Source organism: Staurois parvus, unplaced genomic scaffold (genome assembly GCF_062004578.1).
Source record: "Staurois parvus isolate SC_StPar_1 unplaced genomic scaffold, SC_StPar_1.0 ptg000436l, whole genome shotgun sequence".
Taxonomy (NCBI): domain Eukaryota; kingdom Metazoa; phylum Chordata; class Amphibia; order Anura; family Ranidae; genus Staurois; species Staurois parvus.
Window position 1 is genome coordinate 5,392,571 of NW_028318232.1, and position 27,781 is coordinate 5,420,351.

Here is a 27,781-nt window from a genome sequence, read left to right on the forward strand (position 1 = left end):
GCTGACTCATCGGTTACACAAGGAGGTGACGTCTGTAATGTCGGCTCATCCCTCTCCATAACTTCCTGGTTTGTGTTCACGGCTGACGGGCCAGATACGACATGTCTCTGAACAAGAACCACTCTCAGAATGGGGGAGTCATTGTTAACAATGGAGAGAGGTCAGTGCTGGGATGTGGGGAGATGATGGATGTCTATGACAGCTGTTCTAGGACTACAAAGCCCCTCCCGCGGGGATGATGTGCTCCCCACCCTCTGAGCAGGCTTGTGCTGGAATCCTTATCACTGTGGACAGATATTGGGGAACTACAAGTCCCATCCAGGCTACACTGCCCCCTGTAGTTCCTCAGTCCTGATAATATACATTATAAAGGGATCGGACTGTGAGTGGACAGTGATTGGAGGTCACAGCCTGGCTTGTAGCTGCCATTATTATTGATTTTGAGCTTTGCTGTTGCTCGTTATCTGTTGGGAGAAGTTGTGCACATGTCACATGACCAGTCATCACATGGAGAAAGCAGCTGATCAGGGCGTCCTATGTTGTTCACTGTGTGCTTGTTCTACATCAGTCACTGTCACCATTGAATGTGGTGAAACCATGGAATAACAGAGAATGCTGGGGTTGGTATAAAACAACAAATATATGTTCATACCTCTATGCTGGCTCTGAGATGGAGAACTGGCAGTTCACATGACCGCTGATAGCTCAGCTCTCACTCTGCTTAGAGCAGATAATAGTGATTGTCCATCACTGCACCCCGAACTGTCTCCCCAGGGCACAGGCTGTCAAGGGGGCAGGGCAAGTATGGTGCGTCTGGCTCCAGCTATCCGCCATGAACTGAAAGGTGGAGCCAGCTGTCAATCAAGCAAATGGGTGGATCCTGACAACATTGTCGGGATCCTTCCCAAACTTGGCATGGCTTTGCCATGTCAGCTGATAGCAGGCAATAGCCCACCTATTAGCTGAATCCAGGTCCAAGGAGTCCAAAGTAAATGCATTCCTGTGACCCAATAGAGTGTGGCCAAAAAAAAGTTTTTCCATACCTCAAGCAGGACAGCCACACAATTAGCATTTCAGAGGGAGGTCAGCAAGGACAACCTCAGTATTTTTATCAACACAGGTCTATTTTAGAAACTACTATTGCTTCTGAAATTACTAGTTGCCTGGCTGTCATGCTGAAACGATGATGTCGGGAACCTGGAGCAAATATTGATAGTTCTGACTTCACTTTTTAACTTTTATAATCTGTGGTTTTCCTGGGTCAGTGACTTAGACTATTGAAGCCATTGGATTAACATAGCAGCCACACAAATGGCATTTTCAGCAATAGCAGTTTCTCTTAGCGCAGATTTCATGCAAGATAACCTGTTGCTTTATGTCTTGCCGGACCAACTAATCGCAACATTTCTTTTTCCTCCCCTAGTGTTATTAAAATGTGCAAAGATGTGGAACTCACATTCAGTGATCTGGCTTACAAGATGGACGCATTTAAAGGCACCAAAAAGGGCTTGCTGTATCTCACTCCATATAGGGTAAGTCTACCAAAAATGAAATCTTTTCAGTTGAACTTACACTGTGCATTGCAGGAAAACTCTTGTCAGTTTCATTTATTTAGCAGAATAATCTCATTATTTGTCCCAGGTCAGAAACAACAAAAGCACTGTAATTATTAATTAAGCATGTCAGCCAGTCAACTGGCCTTTTAATTTTAAATGGCAACCCAATATAACTGCTAAAAGCCGAACTCCGGCTTTCCTATCCTATTTACTAATTCAGGCAGCCACAGTTAGCACTGTGTAAACTATATGGAGCATCAGCTACAGTACATACAGTATACAGCACTGTGTTCCCACAGCAGTACAGAGACTTCCTGTCTGCTTCCAGAAAAAAAACGAATATGGTTGAGATGGAGAGGTGGACAGATGATGTCATAATCTCCACCTCCGCAATATAGAGAAAATCTTGTATTCATTGTTAAAATACAAAGCTTCCAGCTAAGACGCTCTCAGCCCAACTTTTGTTCTGGCAGCAGACCGAAAGTCCTCGTACCGCTGCAGGACCACAGTGCTGTATACTGCATGTAGCTAAAACTGGCTTTAGACGATACAGTTTTCTTGCAGGAAAAATATCGCTCAATTCCCTTATCCACACAGTCAGTGTTGATGGGGGAATCCCCTCCACTGAGCTATTGTGTTCTTCCAGCAGGGGGGAGCCGCCCCTGCTGGGAGAACACAGTGATTATTGCTAGCAGCTATAGCCACTGGCAAAAATCACATGAAAAATCTGACGGGCCGGTTGTACCCAAATCGTACAACAGTTCTTATACACTGCTCAAAGAAATTAAAGGACCACTTTGAAAACACATCAGATCTCAATGGGGAAAAATATCATGCTGGATATCTATACTGATATGGACTGGGTAATGTGTTAGGAACATAGGGATGCCCCATCGTTTGATGAAAGTTATCAACCTACTGAGGACTGAATTCAAAGACCCCCCCCCCCCCCCCCGAAAATCACAGTGAAAAATTATGCAGCAGGCTAGTCCATTGTGCTGAAATTTCCTTGCAGCAACTCAAAATGGCACTGAGTAGTTTGTACAGCCCCCACGTGTTTGTATGCATGCCTGACAACGTTGGGGCATGCTCCAAATGAGACAACAGATGGTGTCCTGGGGTATTTCCTCCCAGATCTGGACCAGGGCATCACTGAGCTCCTGGACAGTCTGAGGTGCAACCTGGTGGCATCGGATGGACAAAAACATGATATCCCAGAGTGAAGTAACCTGCACTCCTATCTAAATCCCTAGAATAATAAGAGTAAAAAAATGGAGGTACAGCTGCCAACATCCAATCATATACCTAATGATCTATACGTGAATAATGCAAAAATGATGTAGCGCTAATACTAGTAGCAAGAAATGTGAAACACACAGTCACAAATACACAATAATAAAATGTCTCATAGTGATATTATAACAACATTCCATAAGTTTACAATATAAGTGAGAACAAAAACATGCATAGTGATACAACCTCTCAGGCGCTGCCTTCAAGAAGAGGTCAAATAATGAAGTGAATAACCCATAAACGATGAAAGAATACACATCTAAAAAGTGCCAACAACACTCGCACAACAGTGTGTGTAATATGAACCTCCTGGGTCATAAATGTGCCAAGAAAAGTCCAAATGGGACTAATGCATCTATTGTGCCCCAAATGATCCTAAATTGGATCCGGAAGTGATGGGAAGAAAAAAACTTTTTCAAAGAGTCCAAATGGGACTAGTAAATCAATAGTGCTCAAGTGCTGACAAACCCAAATGCACTTACTGCATATAAAAAGTTCCTCCAATCTACCAAAATAATCCAAACAATATACCAAAAATAATATAACACACCTAAAATAACGTGTGATGAAAAACACATAACGTGCACACACAACAAATATATCAACAAAAAACGCATAAAACTGAATATGCGTTTGCTTCAATATAAATAAAGTGTCCAGTGTGGTGAAAGAACACCATGAATTCCTATAGGGTGAAAACTCCTCGTGACGGTGGATGTTTAGGTGTATCAAGTGACAGGAAGGTATCCAAAATCAGCTGCGATGCACGCTCACCTCCTTCTGGCAATGGCATGTATTGACGTGACATCCTACAGGAGTTGGACTGCCTGTGTAACCTCTGTAGGGTCCAGGTATGGCCTCATGCTGCCAGTAGTGACACTGACCAAATGCAAAACCAGTGAAAACAGGAAAAACGGTCAGAAAAGAGGAATAGGGAAAACAATGTCAGTGGCCTCTACCTGTAAAACCATTTCTGTTTTGGGGGTCCTCTCATTGTTGTCCATCTAGGGCACCTGTTGTTAATTTCATTAACGCCTAAGCAGGTGAAACAGATTAAAAACCTCCCCCCCCCCCCGCTACTTAACTGACCAGATCAATATCCCAGGAGTTTAATTGACTTGATGCTATACGCTGATTAAAAAGTGTTCCTTTAACTTTTTTGAGCAATGTACTTGGCCCCATTCATACCTGCACTTTGTGGTAATGCATGTGTTTATGTGACAGCATAGGGCAGCCAGTTCTTTTGAATGGGCTACCCTACACGCAGCAAGCAAGGCAAAGTAGCTTATGAAGCATTTTGCTGTGTTTCGGTTTGTGCAATATTTATTTATTTTTTCTTTTTATAAATTAATGGCACCGCAAGCAGGACACACTTTTTTTCATGCATTCCGGAACTTGCAGGTGTGAATGGGGCCCTATTGTTCTCATCCATTATATTTAGCGATAGGAATGTATCTTCCACTTTTTATAGTTCTAACTCTTTTTCAGGTAATCTTTGTGAGCAAAGGAAAGGATCCAATGATGTCATTTATGATGCCTTTCTACTTGGTGAAGGGATGCTCTATTGAACAGCCTGTTTTCTCTGCAAACTACATCAAAGGAATAATAAGTGCAGAACCCGGGGGTACGTAAGTGACATAAGCTGACACTTCCCATGGGGTAATGGTAGACATCTACTGTCCTCATCTAGCTAAGCCGCAAAGCTGTTTTCACATTTCAGTTGTAGGGCTTTAAAGTCGGCAATAACATTATTATTAATGATGTTAAAGTGAGACTTTCTTTCTAGTAAAAAAATGTAGAAATGTTACTCGCATATAAAACTGAGGATTTTTTTTTTTTTTTAATTTGTAGTTTACACTTCAAAATTACAAACAAATTAGATTAATGCTAAGGCCTTATCCACGCAGGCGTACTTAAGTGTGTATCCATGCAAAGTGCAGTGTTTTGCCTGCAAAGGTGATCTGTGCATCTGCATGCAGGCAGTCCCATTCATGTCAATTTGAACACAGACACTGCATGAACATAGCCACGGCTGCAAATTTAACATCCTTGCAGTTCCCCAAATGCAGATAATGTGAGTTTAGGGACGTGAACTCACACCTACATGGATGTCAAACTGGAAGCAGCGGCTGTGTCTGTGTAGCAGCTGCATTCCAATTGACATGAATGGGATTACCTGCATGAGGACACATGGAACAGTTTTGTGCATCCTGTGCAAGCAAAACATGGCCTTCGCACTGATGTACGCTCATGTGAATGCGGCCTTAAAAGTTAAAGAAAAAGTATTGTTGGGAAAATAAGTTAATTGGGGATAGTTTCTGCATTATTAAGAAGTTACATTGGAAAGTGGAATTCCAGGCTAGAACTAACTAAGCTTAAAACTGCTTCCACCCCCCTTCTAATACTAGCTGCCCTGTAAAAGGAAGATACATATATTTGTCTATTCTCAGGGCGCTGTGGTCCAGTCACGTAATCAGCTCCCAGCGGACAGCTTCAGGGGAGAGGACAGCCGCTAACGGATGCTCCATTGTAAGCTTATGGGTGACATCAACACTTAGGCATTCCATCCGTTGTTGGTATTCTCTCCTGTTTGCTGAAGCCGGCTGCTGGGGAGATTACATTATTGGACCAGAATGTTCTGAGAATAGGTAAGTATATGCATCTTCCTTTTTACTTTTTTTCCACTTCAGGTTTCAGAAAATGATGTGCAATCTAACTAGAAATGATCAATATTTGTATTTAGCATGCACTAATGCTAAAAAATAGGTCAAGACTCAAATAGCTGACCAAAAACTGCTCTGCTACGCAGATCCAAAGCTAAAAGTTTACCTTTTAATGACTTTTGTAAAAAACCGTGCCTATGCTTTACAGCATGGTCAGTACATTAAAATGCAGTGCTCCGTTTAGTAAAAGAATTCTTAGTTGTTAAGCGTCTTATTCTGTTGCCATCCCCTCTTTGTCCTACTGATTGCTTTTTTTCCTATCCATGTGTGCGCAGTCCTTTCTCTTTCACTCTGTCAGATGCTGAGCCACAAGAGGGATCACACTGCAAATGTTTGGGTAGGGAACGAAGCTGAACGGTCGTCCTTGAGTTTCTGGGGCTACTCATTAAATGCTTGGTACGTCCTGCTATATTCAGGATGAAGAGAGGAGGAGTGCAATGAAATAAGCAGTCTTACTAAACAGAGCCCTAGAAAATGTGCCTTTTGAGCTACCTAAACCTTTATTCAAGTGAAGGGCCTCATCTTAATCATCCTCCTTTTAAAAAAAATAAAAAATATTAGACAATAGCCATATTTATCATAATAAAACCAGAAAGGCCCATCCTCTGCGACACTCTGCTTGCCTCTGTATCTCCTTCTCATACCAGCCTGTATAGAAACAACATGCTGTCACAGATTCAACCATCAAAGGGTTTATGGGAAGTGGCATTCAGCTCATAGCCGCTCAGCTCATAGCACCCCCCTTCATTGTTGTCAGTGGCAGCAATAATAATCCTCAGCATTTTTGTCAGTGGCAGCAATAATAAAATCCCATTCATCATCTCTGGCTCCCCTTTATCGATGTCAGTGGAGTTACTAATAATACTCACTCGTGTCACGGGATACAATATAACAAACACCCCCCCCCCCCCATTTACTGGTGTCAGAGTGTACAATAATTCCCCCCTTCCCCTCTTCATTACTGTCAGTGAGTACAATAATGACCCCACTCCCCCTCTTCACTCATATTACTGGTTACAATAATATCCCCCCCCCCCCCCCCGCGCCTTTGCATTTGTGTCGGCGTGTACTATAATTACCTCTCCTCTTTACTGGTGTCAGCGGGATACAAATGACCTCCCTCTTCACTGTGGGTACAATGATAACTCACAGCATTGGTGCTCAGTGGTTACCCAAACACAGGTTCCCATGGTGTTTCTTCCATACTTCTTCAGAGCTCACTGCACTCAACATGCAGTGCTGGAACTCAGAGAGCATTTCATCACTTGGCACCCCACTCTCTATTTACCTATGGATCCAAAAGAAGGTTCCAAGTTACAGAAACATTCTTCAAGACGAGCAGAAAGTCAATTGAAAACTGAGATCCAACTCAAAAGCACTTGAAACTAAATAGCTGCAAATCAAAAAGGACAAATCTGTTTATCACTCAGCCCGTATATGTTAATCTAGGAGTGCCACAAGAGGCAATAAATCTCTACCTTTCCTTCCAACCAGCTTCAGCAGTAGGATTGTGTTGTATTTGTGTTTTCGTGTTTTTTGTTCCATCATCTTTATTCATGCCAACCTTATACTCTCAATACAGGTGGATGGGAAGCACAGGCATCATTTAAACTTACCTTTAACAGTGGAGGTGCAATTGAGTTTGGACAACAAATGTTTAAATTGGCAACCAATGGTATGTTTTATTATAATGTATATTATGTATTCCATATCATGTCGGTCTGGCTTTCATTGTGTTTACTTTTCTAAATGAAAGAAACTAAAATCTGGTTGCTTGTTATTGATTGTTAAGCCTAATTTTCTGTCCTAAATATCATTTTGATGTATTCAGCTTCCAGAGCACCACAACCTCCTAATGTTGGATACGGATACACCCCTACTGCTGTTCCAGGTGCTTATGGACCTGGTGGATATCCCCCTGCCCCAGGAGGTTATGCACCTGCACTCTCAGCTGGACCTTACCCATATGTACCCCCTACTATGAATGGATATGCTCCAGCACCTCAGCCCATGGGATATCCATATGCTCCACCTCAAGGTAATGAAACAGTACAGCACTTGAGTTGAAAGAAATTATGTCGGCAGTGACCGACACTTGGAGCACCGACTTGTGCTCCAATTATTTAGAGCAGAGAGACAAAGTGAGTTCTTTACCAAAATGTTATACACTCACTGGCCACTTTATTAGGTACACCTTGCTAGTGCCAAGAAAATATCCCCCACACCATTACACCACTACCAGCAGCCTGAACCGTTGATACAAGGCAGGATGGATCCATGCTTTCATGTTGTTTTCGCTAAATGCTGACCCTACTATTTGAATGTCGGGTTAACTATGTAACTGTTTTTACAAGCTTTTGAGGCTGATGACGACAATTTGTGCAACAATATCCAAAGGGACAAGTGCGAAAATTTTTCTCATATAATACCAGATCGAACAATTTTTGATGCAGGGAATATCCAATTGCCTCTCCGGGGATCAGGAAGGAATTTTTTCCCCTGCAGGAGCAAATTGGATCATGGTTTGCTGGGGTTTTTTTTCCTTCCTCTGGATCAACTGTGGGTATAGGATTATAACTTTTTTTTTTAATGGTTGAACTGGATGGACTTTTGTCTTTTTTTCAGAGAGACTAACTATGTAACCATATATTAGTTAATAAGTGTAGATAAACCTATTATCCCAAATAATCAAAAATCCCCCAAAGTCATAATCATCCAAAAAATAGTCAATGTCCACTACAAAAATTGCAATCCAAAATAATATTCAAAATAATAATCCACTCCAAAAAGATGAACCGCACTTCTTTCACCGCATCCACCTCAAAAAAAGAAAACTCACATAGTGTATTACCCTTTTTTTTAAATCTAAATCAATCCACTTACTATGGATTATATATATAACATATAGTGACTCAGTGAACCAAGTGAAAAAAATCAGTGAAAAAGTGAAAAACGGTGATTAATCAGTGAAAAATTAAATATATAACATTCTTTTGTGCCACAGCAAAATCCAAAAACAACTCAAGACCGGTGTCCACTTCTATTTAAATCAAGGTACCCTTACCAACCATCCACATAACATATGCCTATCTCACTCCAGGAACTGTATGGACCAGATATCCTGTGGATCAAAGGTGTATCCTGATACCACGATATCCTCTAGAATCCTCTGGTATTCTGCTCTTAGTATCTCCAAGAGAGCAAATAGACCAACATAGTATAATACCGCCAGACTAATAAACAGTATGTAATTTATTTATAAAACTGCTCACATTGTATACTTGTAAAAATCGCTTTAAAATAGTGGAAGGAGTCTCACAGCCATCCGGAACAGCGTCCAGGGACTCCTGCACGTTCCTTTCCCTTCTCCAAAATGGCCGCCGGTCGACTTCCGGTTACGGTAAACGTGTTGACGTCACTCTCCCTTGACGCGTTTCGTCATCGACTTAATCATAAGGGGTGTGACCGTCACGCAGAGGAGTCCGATTTATACCCCTCCTCATCCTTACAGCGAGAATCCAACCGCCATATTTAAAAATGGAAAAATGCCAGTAATGTCTGATAAATCCTTATATATTAGAAGATCTGCAGATGCAACTTCTTACATCTGCAGTCTACATCTGGGACATCACTACCACTATCCCAAAACGTTATGTAAATGAGTACATATTAGCTCATCAGCATATCTATAGGTAACTCACCTAATCTATACACATTATTACCATTACAACCATATATAGTAGAACCATATATTCCATATGAAATTCCTCCATATATACTTCTATGCATAATACCCCTATAGTTAATATAAAAATCGCCCCAAAAATACATATAATAAAATAGATTAGATCAACCCTAGTACTACTTTAAACCCCTCTTATTTTTCTTATTATTATTATATGTTTTTAAAATTAGTATAATTTTTTTAAAATTATTTCCCAAATTTATTATATACCAAATAGCAAATCAGTAGCCTCCTAACACATTAAATCTCATCGTTCTAAAACAAACCTACCCACCCACAGAAAAAGATTGATTTTTATTAACACTATTATCCCATTAAAACTCCCCATTAAAAAAGAACTCTACCTATCCCAGAAAAACAAATTAATTTATCATTAAAATTATAATATTCTACAATACTTAATAAATATCTATAAATCTATATTTTAATCAATAATAATATAATCCTCCAAAACATTATTATTGTGGTGATTATATACACTATTTCATACTTATATCCTTAATTAAATTAATTTCTATTTTATATAAAATAATCATCCTCATAAAAACAATACTAACATTAGGCTTTCTAAACCCCCTCTTACGTTATACATAATGACACTAAAAATTGGAAATAAAACAATTCAGGTCTAGATCTACATTTAGGCCCCTTGGTTTCATAGTCTGTAACTCAAAAATCCAAGACATTTCATTTTTGGAAATGGCCTTGATTTTATCACCCCCCCCCCCCCCTCCAATGTGTTTCAATCTTATCGATCCCACAGAATCTCAGGCCACTCGGATCACAATTATGGTATTCCTTAAAATGTCTTGAAAGACAATGATCTTTTTTCCCATTTTTAATATTGGTGACATGTTCACCCAACCTTTTATGAAGAGGCCTGGACGTTCTTCCCACATATTGGAGCCGACATGGGCATTCCAATAAATATGTAACAAAAGCAGTTGTACATGTAATAAACTCCTTGATTTTGAAACTAAAACCCGTACGGCATGAAGTGAAATCCAAAATCTTTCTTGTTTTCATATTGGTGACTTTACAGATACTACACTTCCTACACGGGAAAAATCCAATAAGATCAAACATAGATTTTTTCTTAGTCTTAGGAGGAGATAAAATATTCCTTACCAAAATATCTCTTAGATTCCTAGATTTCCTGTAAATGAAAGGGGGCTTACTGGGAATCTTTTGTCCTAGAACTGGATCTTTTCTTAAAAGAGGCCAATATTTAAATATAATGGATTCCATATCCCTATATTGACTATTATAGTCTGAGACAAAAGCGTATTCTACCTTGTCATTTTTCTGTTTATGAGATACCGGTCTACACCTTTTATCCCCTATATAGTTTTTGCTTACTTCAAATCTTAGTTTTTCCAATGTCTCAGGATTATAGCCTTTCTCTATAAAACGGCCCTTAATTATTTCCGTCTGTTCTATATATTCCTTTAACCTACTGCAGTTACGTAATATTCTTAAAAATTGTCCTTTTGGAATACCATTTATCCAAGTCGGATGATGGCAGCTCTGTGTAGGGATGTAACCGTTCCTATCAGTTTCTTTAAAATACGTTTTTGTATACATCACATTATCTTCGATAAAAATATTTAAATCTAAAAAATTAGCTGAACGGTTATCCATATTCACAGTTAAACCCAAATCATGTTCATTCTTATTTAATACTTCGATAAACGTTTTCAAAGAGGCCTCTGAGCCCTCCCAGATCATCAAGATGTCATCAATATATCTTTTCCATAGAACCAAACCTTCCCACTTCTTACTAAAAACTACTTTCTCCTCCCATTTACTTAAAAAGATATTCGCCAAACTGGGCGCGAATTTCGCGCCCATTGCTGCTCCTTACTTTTGTTCATAAAAGCAACCTCCATACCAAAAATAATTTTTGTTCATACAAAAATCCAACAATTTTACAATAAATCTCCTCTGTTTCCTATGTAGATCTGTAAAAGTCTTTAGACCCCATTTAACCGCTTTCAACCCTTCCTCCTGTTTAATATTTGTATATAAAGAGTTTGTCAATTGTTACCAATATGGTATTATTAGTGGTTTTCCTCAATTCTACCAAATCGATCACTTCTTGCGCATCCTTCAAATAGGAAGGCATTTGTTTAACTATTGGCTGAAGAAAAAGATCAACATATTCTCCAGTTCTAGAGTGTATTGATCCAATGCCATTTATGATGGGTCTGCCAGGAGGGTTAATCAAATTTTTATGTATTTTTGGCAAATAATATATGATAGGCATTTTACAATGGTTTTGAACTAAATATTTCGCCTCTCTCTATACTAATTTTAAAAACATATAATAATAATAAGAAAAATAAGAGGGGTTTAAAGTAGTACTAGGGTTGATCTAATCTATTTTATTATATGTATTTTTGGGGTGATTTTTATATTAACTATAGGGGTATTATGCATAGAAGTATATATGGAGGAATTTCATATGGAATATATGGTTCTACTATATATGGTTGTAATGGTAATAATGTGTATAGATTAGGTGAGTTACCTATAGATATGCTGATGAGCTAATATGTACTCATTTACATAACGTTTTGGGATAGTGGTAGTGATGTCCCAGATGTAGACTGCAGATGTAAGAAGTTGCATCTGCAGATCTTCTAATATATAAGGATTTATCGGACATTACTGGCATTTTTCCATTTTTAAATATGGCGGTTGGATTCTTGCTGTAAGGATGAGGAGGGGTATAAATCGGACTCCTCTGCGTGACGGTCACACCCCTTATGATTAAGTCGATGACGAAACGCGTCAAGGGAGAGTGACGTCAACACGTTTACCGGAACCGGAAGTTGACCGGCGGCCATTTTGGAGAAGGGAAAGGAACGTGCAGGAGTCCCTGGACGCTGTTCCGGATGGCTGTGAGACTCCTTCCACTATTTTAAAGCGATTTTTACAAGTATACAATGTGAGCAGTTTTATAAATAAATTACATACTGTTTATTAGTCTGGCGGTATTATACTATGTTGGTCTATTTGCTGTCTTGGAGATACTAAGAGCAGAATACCAGAGGATTCTAGAGGATATCGTGGTATCAGGATACACCTTTGATCCACAGGATATCTGGTCCATACAGTTCCTGGAGTGAGATAGGCATATGTTATGTGGATGGTTGGTAAGGGTACCTTGATTTAAATAGAAGTGGACACCGGTCTTGAGTTGTTTTTGGATTTTGCTGTGGCACAAAAGAATGTTATTTATTTAATTTTTCACTGATTAATCACCGTTTTTCACTTTTTCACTGATTTTTTTTTCACTTGGTTCACTGAGTCACTATATGTTATATATATAATCCATAGTAAGTGGATTGATTTAGATTTAAAAAAAAGGGTAATACACTATGAGTTTTCTTTTTTTGAGGTGGATGCGGTGAAAGAAGTGCGGTTCATCTTTTTGGAGTGGATTATTATTTTGAATATTATTTTGGATTGCAATATTTGTAGTGGACATTGACTATTTTTTGGATGATTATGACTTTGGGGGATTTTTGATTATTTGGGATAATAGGTTTATCTACACTTATTAACTAATATATGATTTATACATCTTCAGGGGAAGGTGTTGATTAGAGTGTGTGGGAACTATATAATAAGTATATAAGTATTTGGGAGGTGGTTGTTATATAATAACTATGTAACCAGTCTGCCCATTCTCCTTTGATCTTTGACATCAACAAGGCATTTTCATCCACACAACTGCCACTCACTGAATATTTTCTCTTTTTTGGACCATTCTTTGTAAACCCTAGAGATGGTTGTGCGTGAAAATCCCAGTAAAGCAGCAGTTTTTGAAATGCACATACCAGCCCATCTGGCACCAACAACCATGCCACTTTCAAAGTCACTTAAATCCCCTTTCTGATGCTCGGTTTGAACTTCAAGTCATCTTCACCATGTCTGGATGCCTAAATGCATTGAGTTGCTGCCATGTGATTGGCAGTTTACCAAGCAATTGAACAAGTGTACCTACTAAAGTGGCCGGTGTGTGTGTGTATATATAATATAAACGTTGAAGTGCAAGAGTTGTCCAGTAAGTTCTCAAACTAACTATAAAGGCATGGTCAAAAACTAGGGTTGTTTTCATATAGTAACTTTTATTTGCTTTCTACACTCGGTGCCACAAAAGAATTCCATGTCATTAGTAATGTGATCGTCTGTATCAAAATACAGAAATTATTTATTTTATTCATTATATATAACATTTATATTTATGAATCTATGCTAGTGCGACACTATAAAGTTCTCAAAATTCAATATGGATGCTCAGACCAACAAGAAAGCGTTCCAGTAATAGAACAATGCTGCTCACGATGATAACATAAGGAACCACTCTGGTTCCTGGTCATCACTGGAGACCCCATCTGTCAGTCGCAAGGTTGCTGGCACTCAAAAGTTAAGGTGTTTATTAACCTATACACTAATAAAAAGATTGCTGGCAGCAAGAGATTAAGTCCACTTTCACACAGGGCAGAGTGGACACGGACAGAACCTGTTCTGCTCAATGGTTGGCTGGGAGTAAATGGACTCCTCTGTCCATTTACAAATGAATGCCATCCAATCCCTGATCCCCTTCTGTTTTTTTTTTTTTGTGGGGGGGTTGTGTTCTTTTTTTAGCAGTTCTGATCTAATAGGAGGCATGCTGTTGTAAACAGGTGCAAATCCATTTACATCCACCAGCCTATAGGGGCCTAAGAATGAGGCATTTTATTTTTTCTACTGATCTGAATGCAGCCCATTGCTTTAAATGGGCCTGTGCTGACATACATGAAAATGTAGAAAATGTGCGCCACATTCAATTAATTGACAAAAAAAAATAAATCTGTGTTAGTGGTCAATATTTTATGTGTGTAAATCGCACCTTTCCCTGATTATAATATAACTAGAATAATTTTTATACGCATGTAAAATGTGCATTGACCATGCTCGCATTTTTTTGCGCAGGAACTTCTTGTCAACAAGATCCAGTGTTCATAAATGTGTATTGTGTGCAGGGACTCTAGCACTGTTCTGATACACGATATCCTGAGGCAGAACAAACACCTGAAACCTGTTACCCAGCATAGCTAAAACAACATCTGGATCCTAACTCTTTTCAGGCTTCTTCTGTTGTCTGTGGAAATAGATATTCCCAGTCTACTTAATACAACCCGCTCACTATTAAATTAGAGAGTGGTATCTGAATCCTACAATGATTTGTCTAGACCTGTGCTACATACAGCATATCTCTGTATTTATATGTTCATTTTATCTCTTGTTCAGGTCCTGGTATGTATCCACCTGAGTTGAACCCAATGTACATGGCACCTCCACCTCCTTATCCAGGACCTCCATATAGTGCAGCCCAAGCACCTCCTGGTCCCACTGTTTGGTCAGAACCTGGTATGCTAGGTAAAGATCCGATGCTAGATGTGCTAATATAATGTTGGAAGGAAGGTTACTTTTCTCTCTTTTTCTTACTGGTAAGAAATAAAAATTACAGCACACAGGAACATATTCACATTGTTACACACCTCTTGTTGCGTTTTTGGGGTTGTATTCAATATGTGCAAAGAGAGATCACACACTTACTTATAAGTATAACATTTAATAAAAGTAATGACAGATACAGATAACAAATATTAGAAAATATAACAAGACTACTTAAATAAAGATGCTGTTTTGCCACGGAGTCCCCCCATGGCATAGATGACCACAGACACGTGCATGATTGCAAGCTCTGAAGATGAGACTAAATATTTCCAGCTTAGCTGTGTGCTATATACTAGACTTGTATGTAGGGAATGTCCAGCCCCCCAATGCAAACCACATGATGACCTTCTAAGAATGATAGCTTAGTTAGTGGTCTGGCTTGCCCGGTCCCTATAGTTAGTTTCCAATACTTCTGTATAGCCCTTTAACCAAGGCTTGGAAGGCATGCTTGATCATTAGTGAGCCACAATATTAATAAGAAAATATGTAATAGGCAATTTCCCTATCAACACCTATGTGTAATTTATGTAAAAATTTATTTTGGCTAGATGATATCTGTAGTTATGCCGGGTGTAATATTTGGTGTTATTAACACAGTAACATAACACATTTATGTGTTTTTTTTTAGTTGTTTTTGTATCTCTATTTCATGATCATTTTAAAGCCTAAAAAAATTAGCACAAGGTACAGTACATATATTCAATGAGAAGTGTGTCCCTTGTGCTGGTGGCTGTTGTCCTAAGTTGATGGGTAAAAAAAAAAAACTGATTCCTAGATTTATACAAGCAATGTGAATAGAGGAATCCTCTCCGTTGGAACATTGTATTCTGGCAGTGGGACATTCCAATCAACTTCTGTCAAACACATGGATCAAAATGTGGCTGGTCCCCGATGAACTGGCCATATTTCAATCCATCTATGGTCCGCTTTAGTTGAAATCTTCCGTCCTTGCCTTCCCATCCACCCACATAGTTATAATGTTCTGTGCTGCAGGGGAGGGGGTACCAACACAATGCCTGTCCTTTTCTGCTGTATTATATGTTCCAGCATTGAAAAGTACTCTATGAATGGAGGAGGTGGACCTTTTCATTTATCTACCCATCCTTCATTCCTAGAACTCTTTTAACCACTTGCCTACCAGGCACTTATACCCCCTTCCTTACCAGGCCAATTTTCAGCTTTCAGCGCTGCCGCACTTTGATTGACAATTGCGCGGTCATGCAACATTGTACCCATATGAAATTTTGATCATTTTTTTCTCACCAACAGAGCTTTCTTTTGGTGGTATTTAATCGCCACTGGGCGCTTTACTTTTTGCGCTATAAATAAAAAAAGTGCAAAAAATTTGAAAAAAAAAAAAAAGTTTATTTGTTTCTTTTATAAAATTTTTCAAACAGGTATTTTTTCTCCTTCACTGATGTGCGTTGATGAGGCGGCACTGATGGGCACTGATAGGCGGCACTGATGGGCACTGATAGGCAGCACTAAAGGGCACTGATAGGCAGTACTAATGAGGTGGCACGGATAGGCGGCACTGATAGGTGACACTGATTATGGGTACTGATAGACGGCACTGACTGGCATCACTGCTGGGCACTGACTGGCGGCACTGACTGGCACAACCCCTGGGCACTGACTGGTGGCACTGACTGGCAGCACTGCTGGGCTGCACTGGTGGGTGGCACTGGTGGGCACAGGTGGGTGGCACTGGTGGGCACAGGTGGGTGGGCACATGTAGGTGGCACTTCTGGGCACAGGTAGGTGGCACTGCAGAGTGGCACAGGTGGGGGCACTGCTGGGCACAGGTGGGGGCACTGCTGGGCACGGGTGGGCGGAGCTAGTGGGCGCACTGCTGGGCGGAACTTGCGGGTGTCACTGCTGGGCACCGATCATCAGGGCACTGATCATCAGTGCCCTGATGATCGGTGCCGATCCCCGCTCTGACAACTGCCGGTTCTCGGCAGTACTTTCCTCACGATCTGACAGCGTGAGGAAAGTGCAACCGAGAACCGGCACTTGCATTTCCCTGTGATCAGCGTGCCATTGGACACCGCTGATCACGTGGTAAAAGGCCGGTATGATCGGCCTTTTACCACATCTCGTGATCAGCTGTGTCCGTAGGACACAGCGATCACGGAGATCGCCGGGTGCGCGCCCCCTGGGGCGCGCAGGAGAGCGCGTTCTGGGAGGACGTCATATGACGTCCACTCAGAACTGGCCGGCCGCGGTGAAGCAGTCATTCGGCTATGCGCGGTCGGCAAGAGGTTAATTACTGGAAACTATAGTGCAACTTCTATATATGGAGGAGAGAGCAGAAAGGGTGGACATAATTTGGTGTACCCCAGGGTTCAGTGTTGGGACCCTTACTTTTTAACATATTTATAAATGATATAGGGTCTGAGATTAAGAATCCCATTTCAGTCTTTGCAGATGACACCAAGCTGTGCAGTGGAATAACGTCCTTACAGGATGTCTTCAACTTACCTCAATGCACTGTTTGATTGGGCAACTATGTGGAAAAATGAGGTTTAATGTTGATAAATGTAAGGTTATGCACTTGGGGGCTAAGAATATGCATGCATCATACATACTATGGGGGGTACAACTCGGGGAATCAATGATGGAGAAGGATCTGGGAGTTCTGGTAGATCACAAGCTTAATAATGGCAAGCAATGCCAAGCTGCAGTTTCTCATCTGGAATATACAGTTCAGTTTTGGGCACCAATTCATAAAAAGAACATTGGGGAAATGGAGAAAGTACAGAGAACGGCAACTAAACTGATAAGAGGCATGGAGGAGCTCCGCTATGAGGGAAGATTAGAGGAACTGAATGTATTCTCTTGAGAAGAGGAGATTAAGGGGGGATATGATCAACAGGTATAAATACATCAGTGGTTCATATAGTGAACTCTGTGTAGAGCTATTCACCCTGAGGTCATCACAGTGGACAAGGGGGCACTCTTTACGTTTTGGATGAAAAGAAATTTAATTTCCAAACACGGAAAGGTTTCTTCACAGTAAGAGCTGTGAAAATATGGAATAGACTCCCTCAAGAGTTGGCTCTGGCCAGCTCAGTGGATTGCTTCAAAAAAGGCCTGGATTGTTTCTTAGATACACAGAATATAACTGGATACTAACATTTTATAGTTAAAGTTGATGTAGGGAATATCCAATTGCCTCTCGGGGGATCAGGAAGGAATTTTTTTCCCAGCAGGAGCAAAATTGGATCATGCTTTGCTGGGGGGTTTTTTGCCTTCCTCTTGATCAACTGTGGGTATAGGATTATAACTTTTTTTTTTCTATGGCTGAACTGGATAGACTTTTTTGTCTTTTTTTCAGCCAGGCTATGTAACCATGTAATCGGCACTTTTGACAAGTGACTAAGACAGGTCCAATGTCCTGTATTAACCTCTGGGATTACTGCTTTGGGGTTGTGTGAGGTGGGGGGGCAGGACAGCGGGCAAAGGATGAAGTATTTTAACTAAGAGACCAATCACCAGCACAAGGGACACTTCTCACTCAATCCATACTCAAAGTACCTTCTGATTTTTTTTTTTTTTTTTTTCCCTCTTTATTTAATTATATTTAGGCTTTAAGGAAGCTGTCATCATAGAAATGTGGGTGCTACCTGGAATAAATATGTGCATTAGAGATAAGGTTGGGTTCAGCCAAACCCAGAAGGCTGCTTTCAGTGCCAGGTCAATGAACCCCACCCTCCAGCTATATGTACACATAGGAGCGGGGATGCTCATTGCCCTAATATGGCCATATGACCATTCTACTTTAAATCTATCTAGAGTAACAGTGTGCTTTGCCTACCTCCACCCACAGCTGTGGAAGCGGAGCTCCTATGGCGGATGCCGCAAGTATTGATTTACTCTGACAAACCTGTTTCTGCACAGGACAAGCTTGGATGGAGGAATGCATCTGTCCAGCAGCAGGACAGGGATCTGGGAAATGAAGCAGCCGGCTCATCTCCCCAGCGGCAGTACAATGACCCAGGAGTGGAGGAAGCCATCTCCCCTTCACAGCAAGGGTCCTTGCCCCTGGAAGACTGTGCCAGGGAGATGTGGTCTTCGTAGCTGGATGGGTCTTAAGGAGACTGGGCATCCAGCTCAGCCATCTTCCCTCCCCAGCAACAAGCCAAGGTGCAGGGAGAGGAGGAAGCCATGCTCCATTCAGGGGAAGAGGTGTTCATCCTTTTTCTCCCAACAACAGATCGAGGAGTTGGAAGCAGAGGAAGTTGTCCTACCACCCCAACAGTCAGCCAGAGAGGAGGATGTGGGGGTCCCCAACTGAGGCACTGGCAACAGCAGAACGCCGCTGGCCTCTGACTGGCACCTCCCATGTCTTCATGGCTCCAGGGAGTCGGCAGTCAGCCCCTCTCCCCAGCAGCAGGCTGGTCCAGGAAGAAATGCGGCTGGAGTAGAACTACAGAGCCCTCCTCTGGTATGTAGCCCAAGTGTGCCCTTGGACAGCTGACGCCCGCTCATCGGAAGGCTTTGGCTATGGCAGCTTGGGGCTGTTGTACGGGATGCTTTCACAGGACCCTGACTTCGGGAGCGACCTGGAGTGGTGTTTGGAGGAAACCATGGACTACAGAGACCAGGTACTGAACATCTCAGAAGTGCTCTGGGCACAGGAAGATTTGGACATTATAGCCATTTAGGAATGGGAGCCGGAAATGGCTGCTAGACTGTGCTCAGTAGCTGCGCTGCTGAGCAGCTCCCTTTTGCCTGGAACGATCAGTAAGTACCGGCCAATGGCTCTGAAATCCCGGCTGACGTGTTGGCAATGGGGCAGTATAACAGTGTGCTTTACCTACCTCCACCCGCAGCTGTGGAAGGGGAGCTCCTATGGCGGATGCAGCAAGTATTGATTCACCCTGACGAGATCTGGGAAATGAAGCAACCGGCTCATCTCGCCAGTGGCAGTACAATGATCCAGGAGTGGATAAAGCCATCTCCCCTTCCTAGCAAGGGTCCATGCTCCTGGAAGACAATAGCAGGGAAATTTCTTCGTAGCTGGATGGGTCTTAAGAGACTGGGCAGCCAGCTCAGGTCCTCAGCAGTAGACCAGAGGCCAGGGAGAGGAGGAAGAAATCCTCCCTCCCCAGCCAAATGCTCAGCTGAAGCGCTGGCAACAGGGCAGAGCACCGCTGGCCTCTGTCTAGAACCTACCATATCTTCACGGCTCCAGGCAGTCGGCCCCTCTCCCCAGCAACTGACTGAGCCCTGGAACATTAAAGACCTCCCAGCTGAATCCTTGGCAGCTGGACAGAGGGTCCATGACCTCTGCACCACACATATAGACAACAACTCTTCCGTGATGCCAGGAATGGAACTCATGTGGACCACCAATGTGGAACACTCTGCCCGCCTAATGCATGTCCAGATCAGTTGAAGGTCTGGGACCTGGTTAGTTTGCCTTTGGGGGGGGAGAAATATTACCGACCCAACCAGGATAGGAGACTATGGATTAGCCTTCTACCCACTGATTATGGCCCATGGAGGAGGCCAGGGATTTTGTCTGCTTCTCCCGGTCAGACCATGGAGGACAGCCGGGTCCTGAAACCCTTTAACTGTCTGGTAGTATCTACCAGTGTCTGTGGGAACATTGTGTCGGAAAGATCATGCAGATGCACCTTCACCAGCAAGGAATATGGAACTCTTCTTAAGCATATTTCTTATCTTGTCCCGACTGGTCCTCGAGAGCTGCATAATGCAGCATTTGCCCAATTTTCCACTACTACCAACTTTATATTTAACTTTCCGCTGAAGATGAATTGGTAACCTAGATCCGAGCTGGATCTGGAGTGTTACATTTAGAAATGAGTGTCGTAATGTACTTTATGTATCTGGGGCTGTGGAACTGTTTCTGGGCATCCTGGTGGGCATGCCCTGGCTAACCAAGACTTATTGTGGACATGTTTTCCAGCACATAGACAAGGGAGGCAGGGTGGGGAATTCCTGTGACTACTAACCAAACTAATTAGTCTTGTCTAGGTGCCTAGCTGTTAATTAGATTCATGTTTAAAGGTTGCATTGTCATGTGATTACTGGTTGTATGTCTTATTATTATTATTATTATTATTATTATTATTAATACAGGATTTATATAGTGCCAACAGTTTGCTCAGCACTTTACAATATAATGGGAGACAATACAGCAACAACACAGTTCAATACAAGAGGGATAGGAGGGCCCTGCCCTTGGAGCTTACAATCTAGGAGGAAGGGGCTAGTGGTACAAAAGGTAGAAACTGTGGGGGATGGACTGGTAGAAAGAGTAGAAGATTCCATTATCTGACAGCAGTATAGGCTTCCCTGAAGAGAGAGGTTTTCAGAGATCGCTTAAAAGTGAGCACAGTAGGCGATAGTCTGGAGACGTCCTGGAGAATAGCATGAGAGGAAGAGACAAGGGAGCTAGAGAGCAGGAGGTCGTGCGAGGAGTGGAGAGTACGGTTTGGGTGATATTTGGAGACAAGATCGGTGATGTAATTTGGGGCAGGGTTATAAATGGCTTTATATGTTATTGTTAATGTTTTGATTTGTGTTTTGGGCAATGGGAAGCCAGTGGAGGGATTGGCAGAGAGGGGTGGCTGATACAGATACAGAGCATCTTCTCAATGCTTATATCCCCAAGAGGGGAATGTCCTCTTGAAATTTAAAGTACGGGTTTTAATAAAGTTATTCCTTTTTGGTTTTACCTCAACATCTTGTCTGTGAATGATGCTTGGGGTAAAGGGATGGCGGAGGCACATAGTTGGGGTGCCAGGTGGTCTGTCACAGTCTTCTTAAGGGAGCTACAGCTTCAATAAATACTATTCCCAAATGGGTTAAACAGGTGAGATCAGCTTATCTCCTTCCATTCTAGGTGGTCAGTTTCTGTGTCGTGGACAGAATGAGCATCTGCATTAATGGAGTAAATTTTTAGAGAGTGGTATGGTCTAGCTGCCACACCTTTTTTTTATAAAACATTACCAGCAGGATCTTTTGGCAAATTATGACTTGACTTTCAGCAGAAAAGTTTTGTCAGCTGTGATCCCATCCTAAAGGACTTCTTGTCATGTCTTGGGTGCCTTTTGAGATGGGTGATTGATTTCTCCTACCAATAACTTGCTTTTCAGGACTCTTACAACAGGCCAGTATCCCACCTACATTATAAGTAGGTAATATTCCGAGAACTTAGAATTTAGGGCTGGTTTGGGCCTATTAATCTTCTGTGTGCTTCCGGTCCCATTCAGGTGCAAAGAGCAGCCTCTCAGCTGTTGTGGTGGAGTCTTGAAAACTTATTACCGGTAATAGTAATCCTGAATTTTCCTGTGATATTTTTAAAAGTTGGGAATGTATAACACCATGAAAAGTATTGTCACTTTGTAAATGCTAAATAATAGGAATGACATACTGCTTGTGAAAAGTCTGCAAAAGATTAGTGGATTGCAAAAATTAAAACCACTGAAACTTATATTACTGCTTTTTCTTCCCCAAGGAAATGGCAAGGCAGCAGAAGCTGCTTCCAGTGCCTATTACAACCCAGCAAATCCTCACAATGTCTACATGCCTATGGTAAGCAAGAATTACATTCTACAAATTTTCCACTTTCTAAACTTTTAATGAATTCCTTGTCTGCTTCTCAAAGATAATGGTTTTTGTAGTAGATATCTATAAAAGGATTGCATGAGACATATACAGTATTTGAAAGATTGGCTGCACTTTTTTTTTTTTTTTCTTTTTTTTTTTTTTCTTTTTTTTTTTAACCAAGAACCGTCTCTTACATATAACCGTACGATCCGAGGCTCATAGGAGGTCTCGAGCATGATCTGCCACATTACAGGATCCACGTGAATTCCCGCAATATTTTTATATTGTGTTGAACATTAAGGAAAGGTAATCCTGAATCGCCAGGATTGCTATAATTGTAAGAGTGATGCAGTCCTTCATTGATGCTCTCTGCAGACCCCTATGCCAAAAGTAGATTGTTTAAATAATGTTGGATATGTACGTATTATATAACTTGCAACCTCTGTGTCTTGTGAGGAAGTAGATCTGTTCTGCGAAATGCATGATCCAGCCATTAAAGTTGTAATAGCAATTTTACTAAAGAACTCTTTGTGGCTTATTTACTAAGCTGTAGAGTGCAAAATCAAGCTCACTTCTGCACAGAAACCAATCTGCTTCTAATCTCCGCCTGTTCAATTAAGCTATGGCAATAAAACCTGGAAGCTGATTGGCTTTTATGCTGAAGTGAGCCTGATTTTGCATTCTCCAGCTTTAGTAAATAAACCCCTTTTGTGTTGTTATAACTGAGGTATTATTGGCAGGTTATATGTTTCAAATACTATGTTTTACCACACTTTTTAAGTAGGTAACACTTTATTATTAGATATTATTTTTTAGAACCATTATTTGGATAATTATTGACTGTAATGGTAAATGATTGACACATTTTGAAATCTCCATGTTACTCATTTGTTTGCTCTAATATACAGGTTTTTTTTATTTTACTATTTGTTTTATGCTTGTATTCAGTTCAAGGAAATTTTAGGTTTTTTTTGTTTTTTTTCTTTTAAATTAACTTTTTTGAGAAAAAAAAAATATCACACTAGATTGAATTATGAGAATAATAAGCAGTTGTATGGGAGAATTTTTTTCATGGATCTGCTTCACTTAACACTATTTTGTGATTAATACACCACATGACTTAATTTACCACCACGTTCCTAACCCCAGAAACTACTAAACAGCTCATCCACTCTCTCATCATATCACGACTCGACTACTGCAACTCCCTCCTCACTGGCCTGCCTCGCTGCTGGCTATCCCCGCTTCAGTCGATCCTGAATACGGCTGCCAGACTCATTCACCTTTCCAACCGCTCTGTCTCCGCCACCCCCCTCTGCCAATCACTCCACTGGCTTCCAATTGCGCAACGGATCAAATTCAAAATCCTAACGCTGACGTACAAAGCTGTCCACCATACTGCCCCGAACTACATCACTGACCTAATATCCAAGTACCGCACCGGGCACGCACACTCCGCTCCTCACAAGACCTCCTTCTCTCTAGTTCCCTGGCCTCCTCCTTCCATGCCCGCCTCCAGGACTTCTCCAGGGTGTCACCCATCCTCTGGAACTCCCTGCCCCAACCCATCAGATTATCACCTACTCTCCTCTCCTTTAGGCGCACCCTGAAAACCCACCTCTTCAGGGAAGCCTACCCCACCCCCTGCTAACTTGCCGACCTCCTCCACTCTTCCTACCTCTCCATCCCCCACAGCTATCTCCTCCTGTGCCACCATCCCCTCCCTCCTAGATTGTAAGCTCGAAAGAGCAGGGCCCTCAATCCCCTCATGTTTTGCATTGTATTGGTATTGTTCTGTCACATGTTCTGTCCCCCTTTGTAATGTACAGCGCTGAGCGAACTATTGGCGCTTTATAAATACTGTATAATAATAATAATGTACCACTTGTTCCTTTTGCTCCACAAACTGCTACATAATTGCTAGTGTTTATATTAACCACTGCATGACCAGGCCATTATTTTGTACCCAAATGGAATTTTCTATAATTTTTTTATTCTCAGAAATAGAGATTTCTTTTGGTGGTATTCGGTCACCACTGGCTTTTTTTTTGTGTAAACAAAAAAATACCAAAAAGTTGGAAAAAAACAAACATATTTTCTATTTTGTTATAAAACATCCAATAAAACCTAATTTCTTCATAAATTTAGGCCAACATGTATTCTTCTACATGTCTTGGGTAAAACAAAACCCCAGTAAGTGTATATTAATTGGTTTGTGTGAAAGGTATAGCATCTGCACACTTTGATTATATACAGTATCTCACAGAAGTTAGTACACCCCTCACATTTTTGTAAATATTTTATTCTATCTTTTCATGTGACAACACTGAAAAAATGACACTTTGCTACAATGTAAAGTAGTGAGTGTACAGCTTGTATAACAGTGTAAATTTGCTGTCCCCTCAAAATAACTCAACACAGTCATTTAATGTCTAAACCGCTGGCAACAAAAGTGAGTACACCCCTAAGTGAAAATGTCCAAATTGGGCCCAAAGTGTCAATATTTTTTGTGGCCGCCATTATTTTCCAGTACTGCCTTAACCCGCTTGGGCATGGAGTTCACCAGAGCTTCACAGGTTGCCACACCTTGCGCTCCTCCCACCTTCCGTTTTGTGGATGCCCCACAGATGTTCAATAAGGTTTAGGTCTGGAGACATGCTTGGCCAGTCCATCACCTTTACCCTCAGCTTCTTTAGCAAGGCAGTGGTCGTCTTGGAGGTGTGTTTGGGGTCTTTATCATGTTGGAATACTGCCCTGCGGCCCAGTCTCCTAAGGGAGGGGATCATGCTCTGCTTCAGTATGTCACAGTACATGTTGGCATTCATGGTTCCCTCAATGAACTGTAGCTCCCCAGTGCCGGCAGCACTCAAGCAGCCCCAGACCATGACACTCCCACCACCATGCTTGACTGTAGGCAAGACACACTTGTCTTTGTACTCCTCACCTGGTTACCACCACATACGCTTGACAACATCTGAATCAAATAAGTTTATCTTGGTCTCATCAGACCACAGGACATGGTTCCAGCAATCCATGTCCTTAGCCTGCTTGTCTTCAGCAAACTGCAGGCTTTCTTGTGCATCATATTTAGAAGAGGCTTCCTTCTGGGACGATAGCCATGCAGACCAATTTGATGCAGTGTGCGGCGTATGGGCTGAGCACTGACAGGCTGACCCCCCCCACCCTTCAACCTCTGCAGCAATGCTGGCAGCACTCATACGTCTGTTTCCCAAAGACAACCTCTGGATATGACACTGAGCATGTGCACTCAACTTCTGAGTGGAACCTGTCCTGTTAAACCGCTGTATGGTCTTGGCCACTGTTCTGCAGCTCAGTTTTTCAGGGTCTTGGCAATCTTTTTGTAGCCTAGGCCATCTTTATGTAGAGCAACAATTCTTTTTTTTCAGATCCTCAGAGAGTTCTTTGCCATGAGGTGCCATGTTGAACTTCCAGTGACCAGTATGAGAGAGTGAGAGCGATAACATGAAATTTAACACACCTGCTCCCCATTCACACCTAATACATTGTAACACTAACGAGTCACACGACACCAGGGAGGGAAAATGGCTAATTGGGCCCAAATTGGACATTTTCACTTAGGGGTGTACTCACTTTTGTTGCCAGCGTTTTAGACATTAATGGCTGTGTTGTTCTTTTGAGGGGACAGCAAATTTACACTGTTATACAAGCTGTACACTCACTACTGCACATTGCAGCAAAGTGTCATTTCTTCAGTGTTGTCACATGAAAAGATATATAATAAAATATTTGAAAAAAATGTGAGGGGTGTACTCACTTCTGAGATACTGTATATTTGAAAATTGATCACTCCTGATGTACTGATGGCTTCTCATTTCTTGAGGCCCCTTAAATGCCACAACAATACAAGTATCCACAAAATTACACCTTTTTTTAAGGTAGACAGCCTGGGGTAGTAGGTAATAGGCATGGCAAGTTTTTTGAAGTTGTGATTTTTATTTTTTTTTCTTATTTATTTTTGTCAATTTTTTGGAAAATTAAGACATTGAAAAAAAAAAAGTTATTTTTCTTTTACAGCCTTTTTTACACTGTTATTGCTTATACAGTGAAGATATTTACTGTGGCAGGTTGGCAAGTGGTTAAAAAGCTGTTTTTTAGTTGTTATGGTTGTCTGATAGAAACTGCACATACAGAAAGATGCTACCTGTACAAGGACACTCCCACTTTTTATGTTTTTGTGTGATTGCCTAAAATTTGTAAAAAAAAATTTTTTCTTTTTCCTTTAGGAACGGCCCCCTCCATATGCACCCACAGATGACAAGAAGACAAACTAGTGGGACGTAGTCCTGAACCTGATAACGTGGACTTTTCTGTTTCTTTATTTAGAGATCTGTTTTGAGCTCTTTATAACAACAGTCATGCTGTTAGCATCTCCAAGACATTACTAACTGATAGAAATCAGCAAAGTTATTTGCAGAGAGGCTTGTCCTATATACCATATTGTGATTTGAAACATTAAAAACTCTACCTGCCTCCAGTGTTTTTGTAAAACAAGCAAATGTCAGAGAACATGTTGCTTTTTTTTTCTTTCTTTGCCCAGGATGTAGTGTTTGGAGTGATTTAATTATAAAGTGTATATAGCATGTCAGTCTACTTTTGAGAAAGGTGTAAAAAAATATTCTCCATCAGAGAGAAGGAAAGATGTAATGTGAGAGAGGGAGAGCAGTGTGTGCTATGAGCGTGTCCTGTTGTTTTATGTCTGCCACAAAGATCTGCATGCGCAGATTAAGTTTTAGAAACCCGTATAGCTTTCTTCTAACCCAGGAGTATGTGTGTGTACATATCTAAAGTTCCAAATCTAGTATTCTATAACCTCTTTAATACCTTTTTTAATAAAAGCATATATTATTTAAGACCAGTAGGTGGAAATTTTATTCACAGATAATTTTTTTTTTCTTTGTGGTTGTCAGCATTGCACATTTGGTACCTTCTGCTGGATATCCTGTAGCAAACATTGTATTAACTAGTTAAAGTGAGTAACTACCTAATAGCAACAATTATTTGCAGTGAATATAGTTTTTTTTTCAAGGGCTGAATCTGAACCACTACACTGATCTAGTATACATATATAAATCTATATAAAACACATGTATATACACTTTTATTTTGTCTTTTACCTATTCAATCCAAGTATTTTGTAGTAAGCATTCTATTAGTATTTTAAATAAGACTGTAAATGACAGGTTACATTGTTTCAGATAATTTCATTTGTTTAGCCAAAGCACAGAAAAACCAGAATAGAAGGAAAGCGTTTTTCACATAAACAGTAGTGTGGATTGAAAACATTTTGTACCTGTTTTAATCTGTAAAATAAAGCTCTGTCAGAAATA

At 41.0% G+C, this 27,781-nt stretch overlaps 1 protein-coding gene across 1 annotated transcript; it reads left to right on the forward strand.

Annotated features, from left to right (window-relative positions):
* Nucleotides 1-27,781, forward strand: WBP2NL (WBP2 N-terminal like). Its single transcript, XM_089687704.1, has 8 exons — nt 1-160; nt 1,424-1,532; nt 4,338-4,473; nt 7,155-7,247; nt 7,404-7,610; nt 14,619-14,747; nt 22,321-22,397; nt 26,678-27,781. Exons 1-8 carry the CDS (start codon nt 102-104, stop codon nt 26,723-26,725), a joined length of 858 nt encoding a protein of 285 aa, XP_089543830.1. The 5' UTR covers nt 1-101; the 3' UTR covers nt 26,726-27,781.

Excerpts from the sequence above, each read along its gene's own strand:
- WBP2NL (XM_089687704.1), top strand. The coding sequence starts at position 102 with ATGTCTCTGAACAAGAACCACTCTCAGAATGGGGGAGTCATTGTTAAC. Across the intron at positions 161-1,423 it reads ATTGTTAACAATGGAGAGAG|TGTTATTAAAATGTGCAAAG; the intron begins GTCAGTGCTGGG and ends TTCCTCCCCTAG. Across the intron at positions 7,611-14,618 it reads TCCATATGCTCCACCTCAAG|GTCCTGGTATGTATCCACCT; the intron begins GTAATGAAACAG and ends TCTCTTGTTCAG.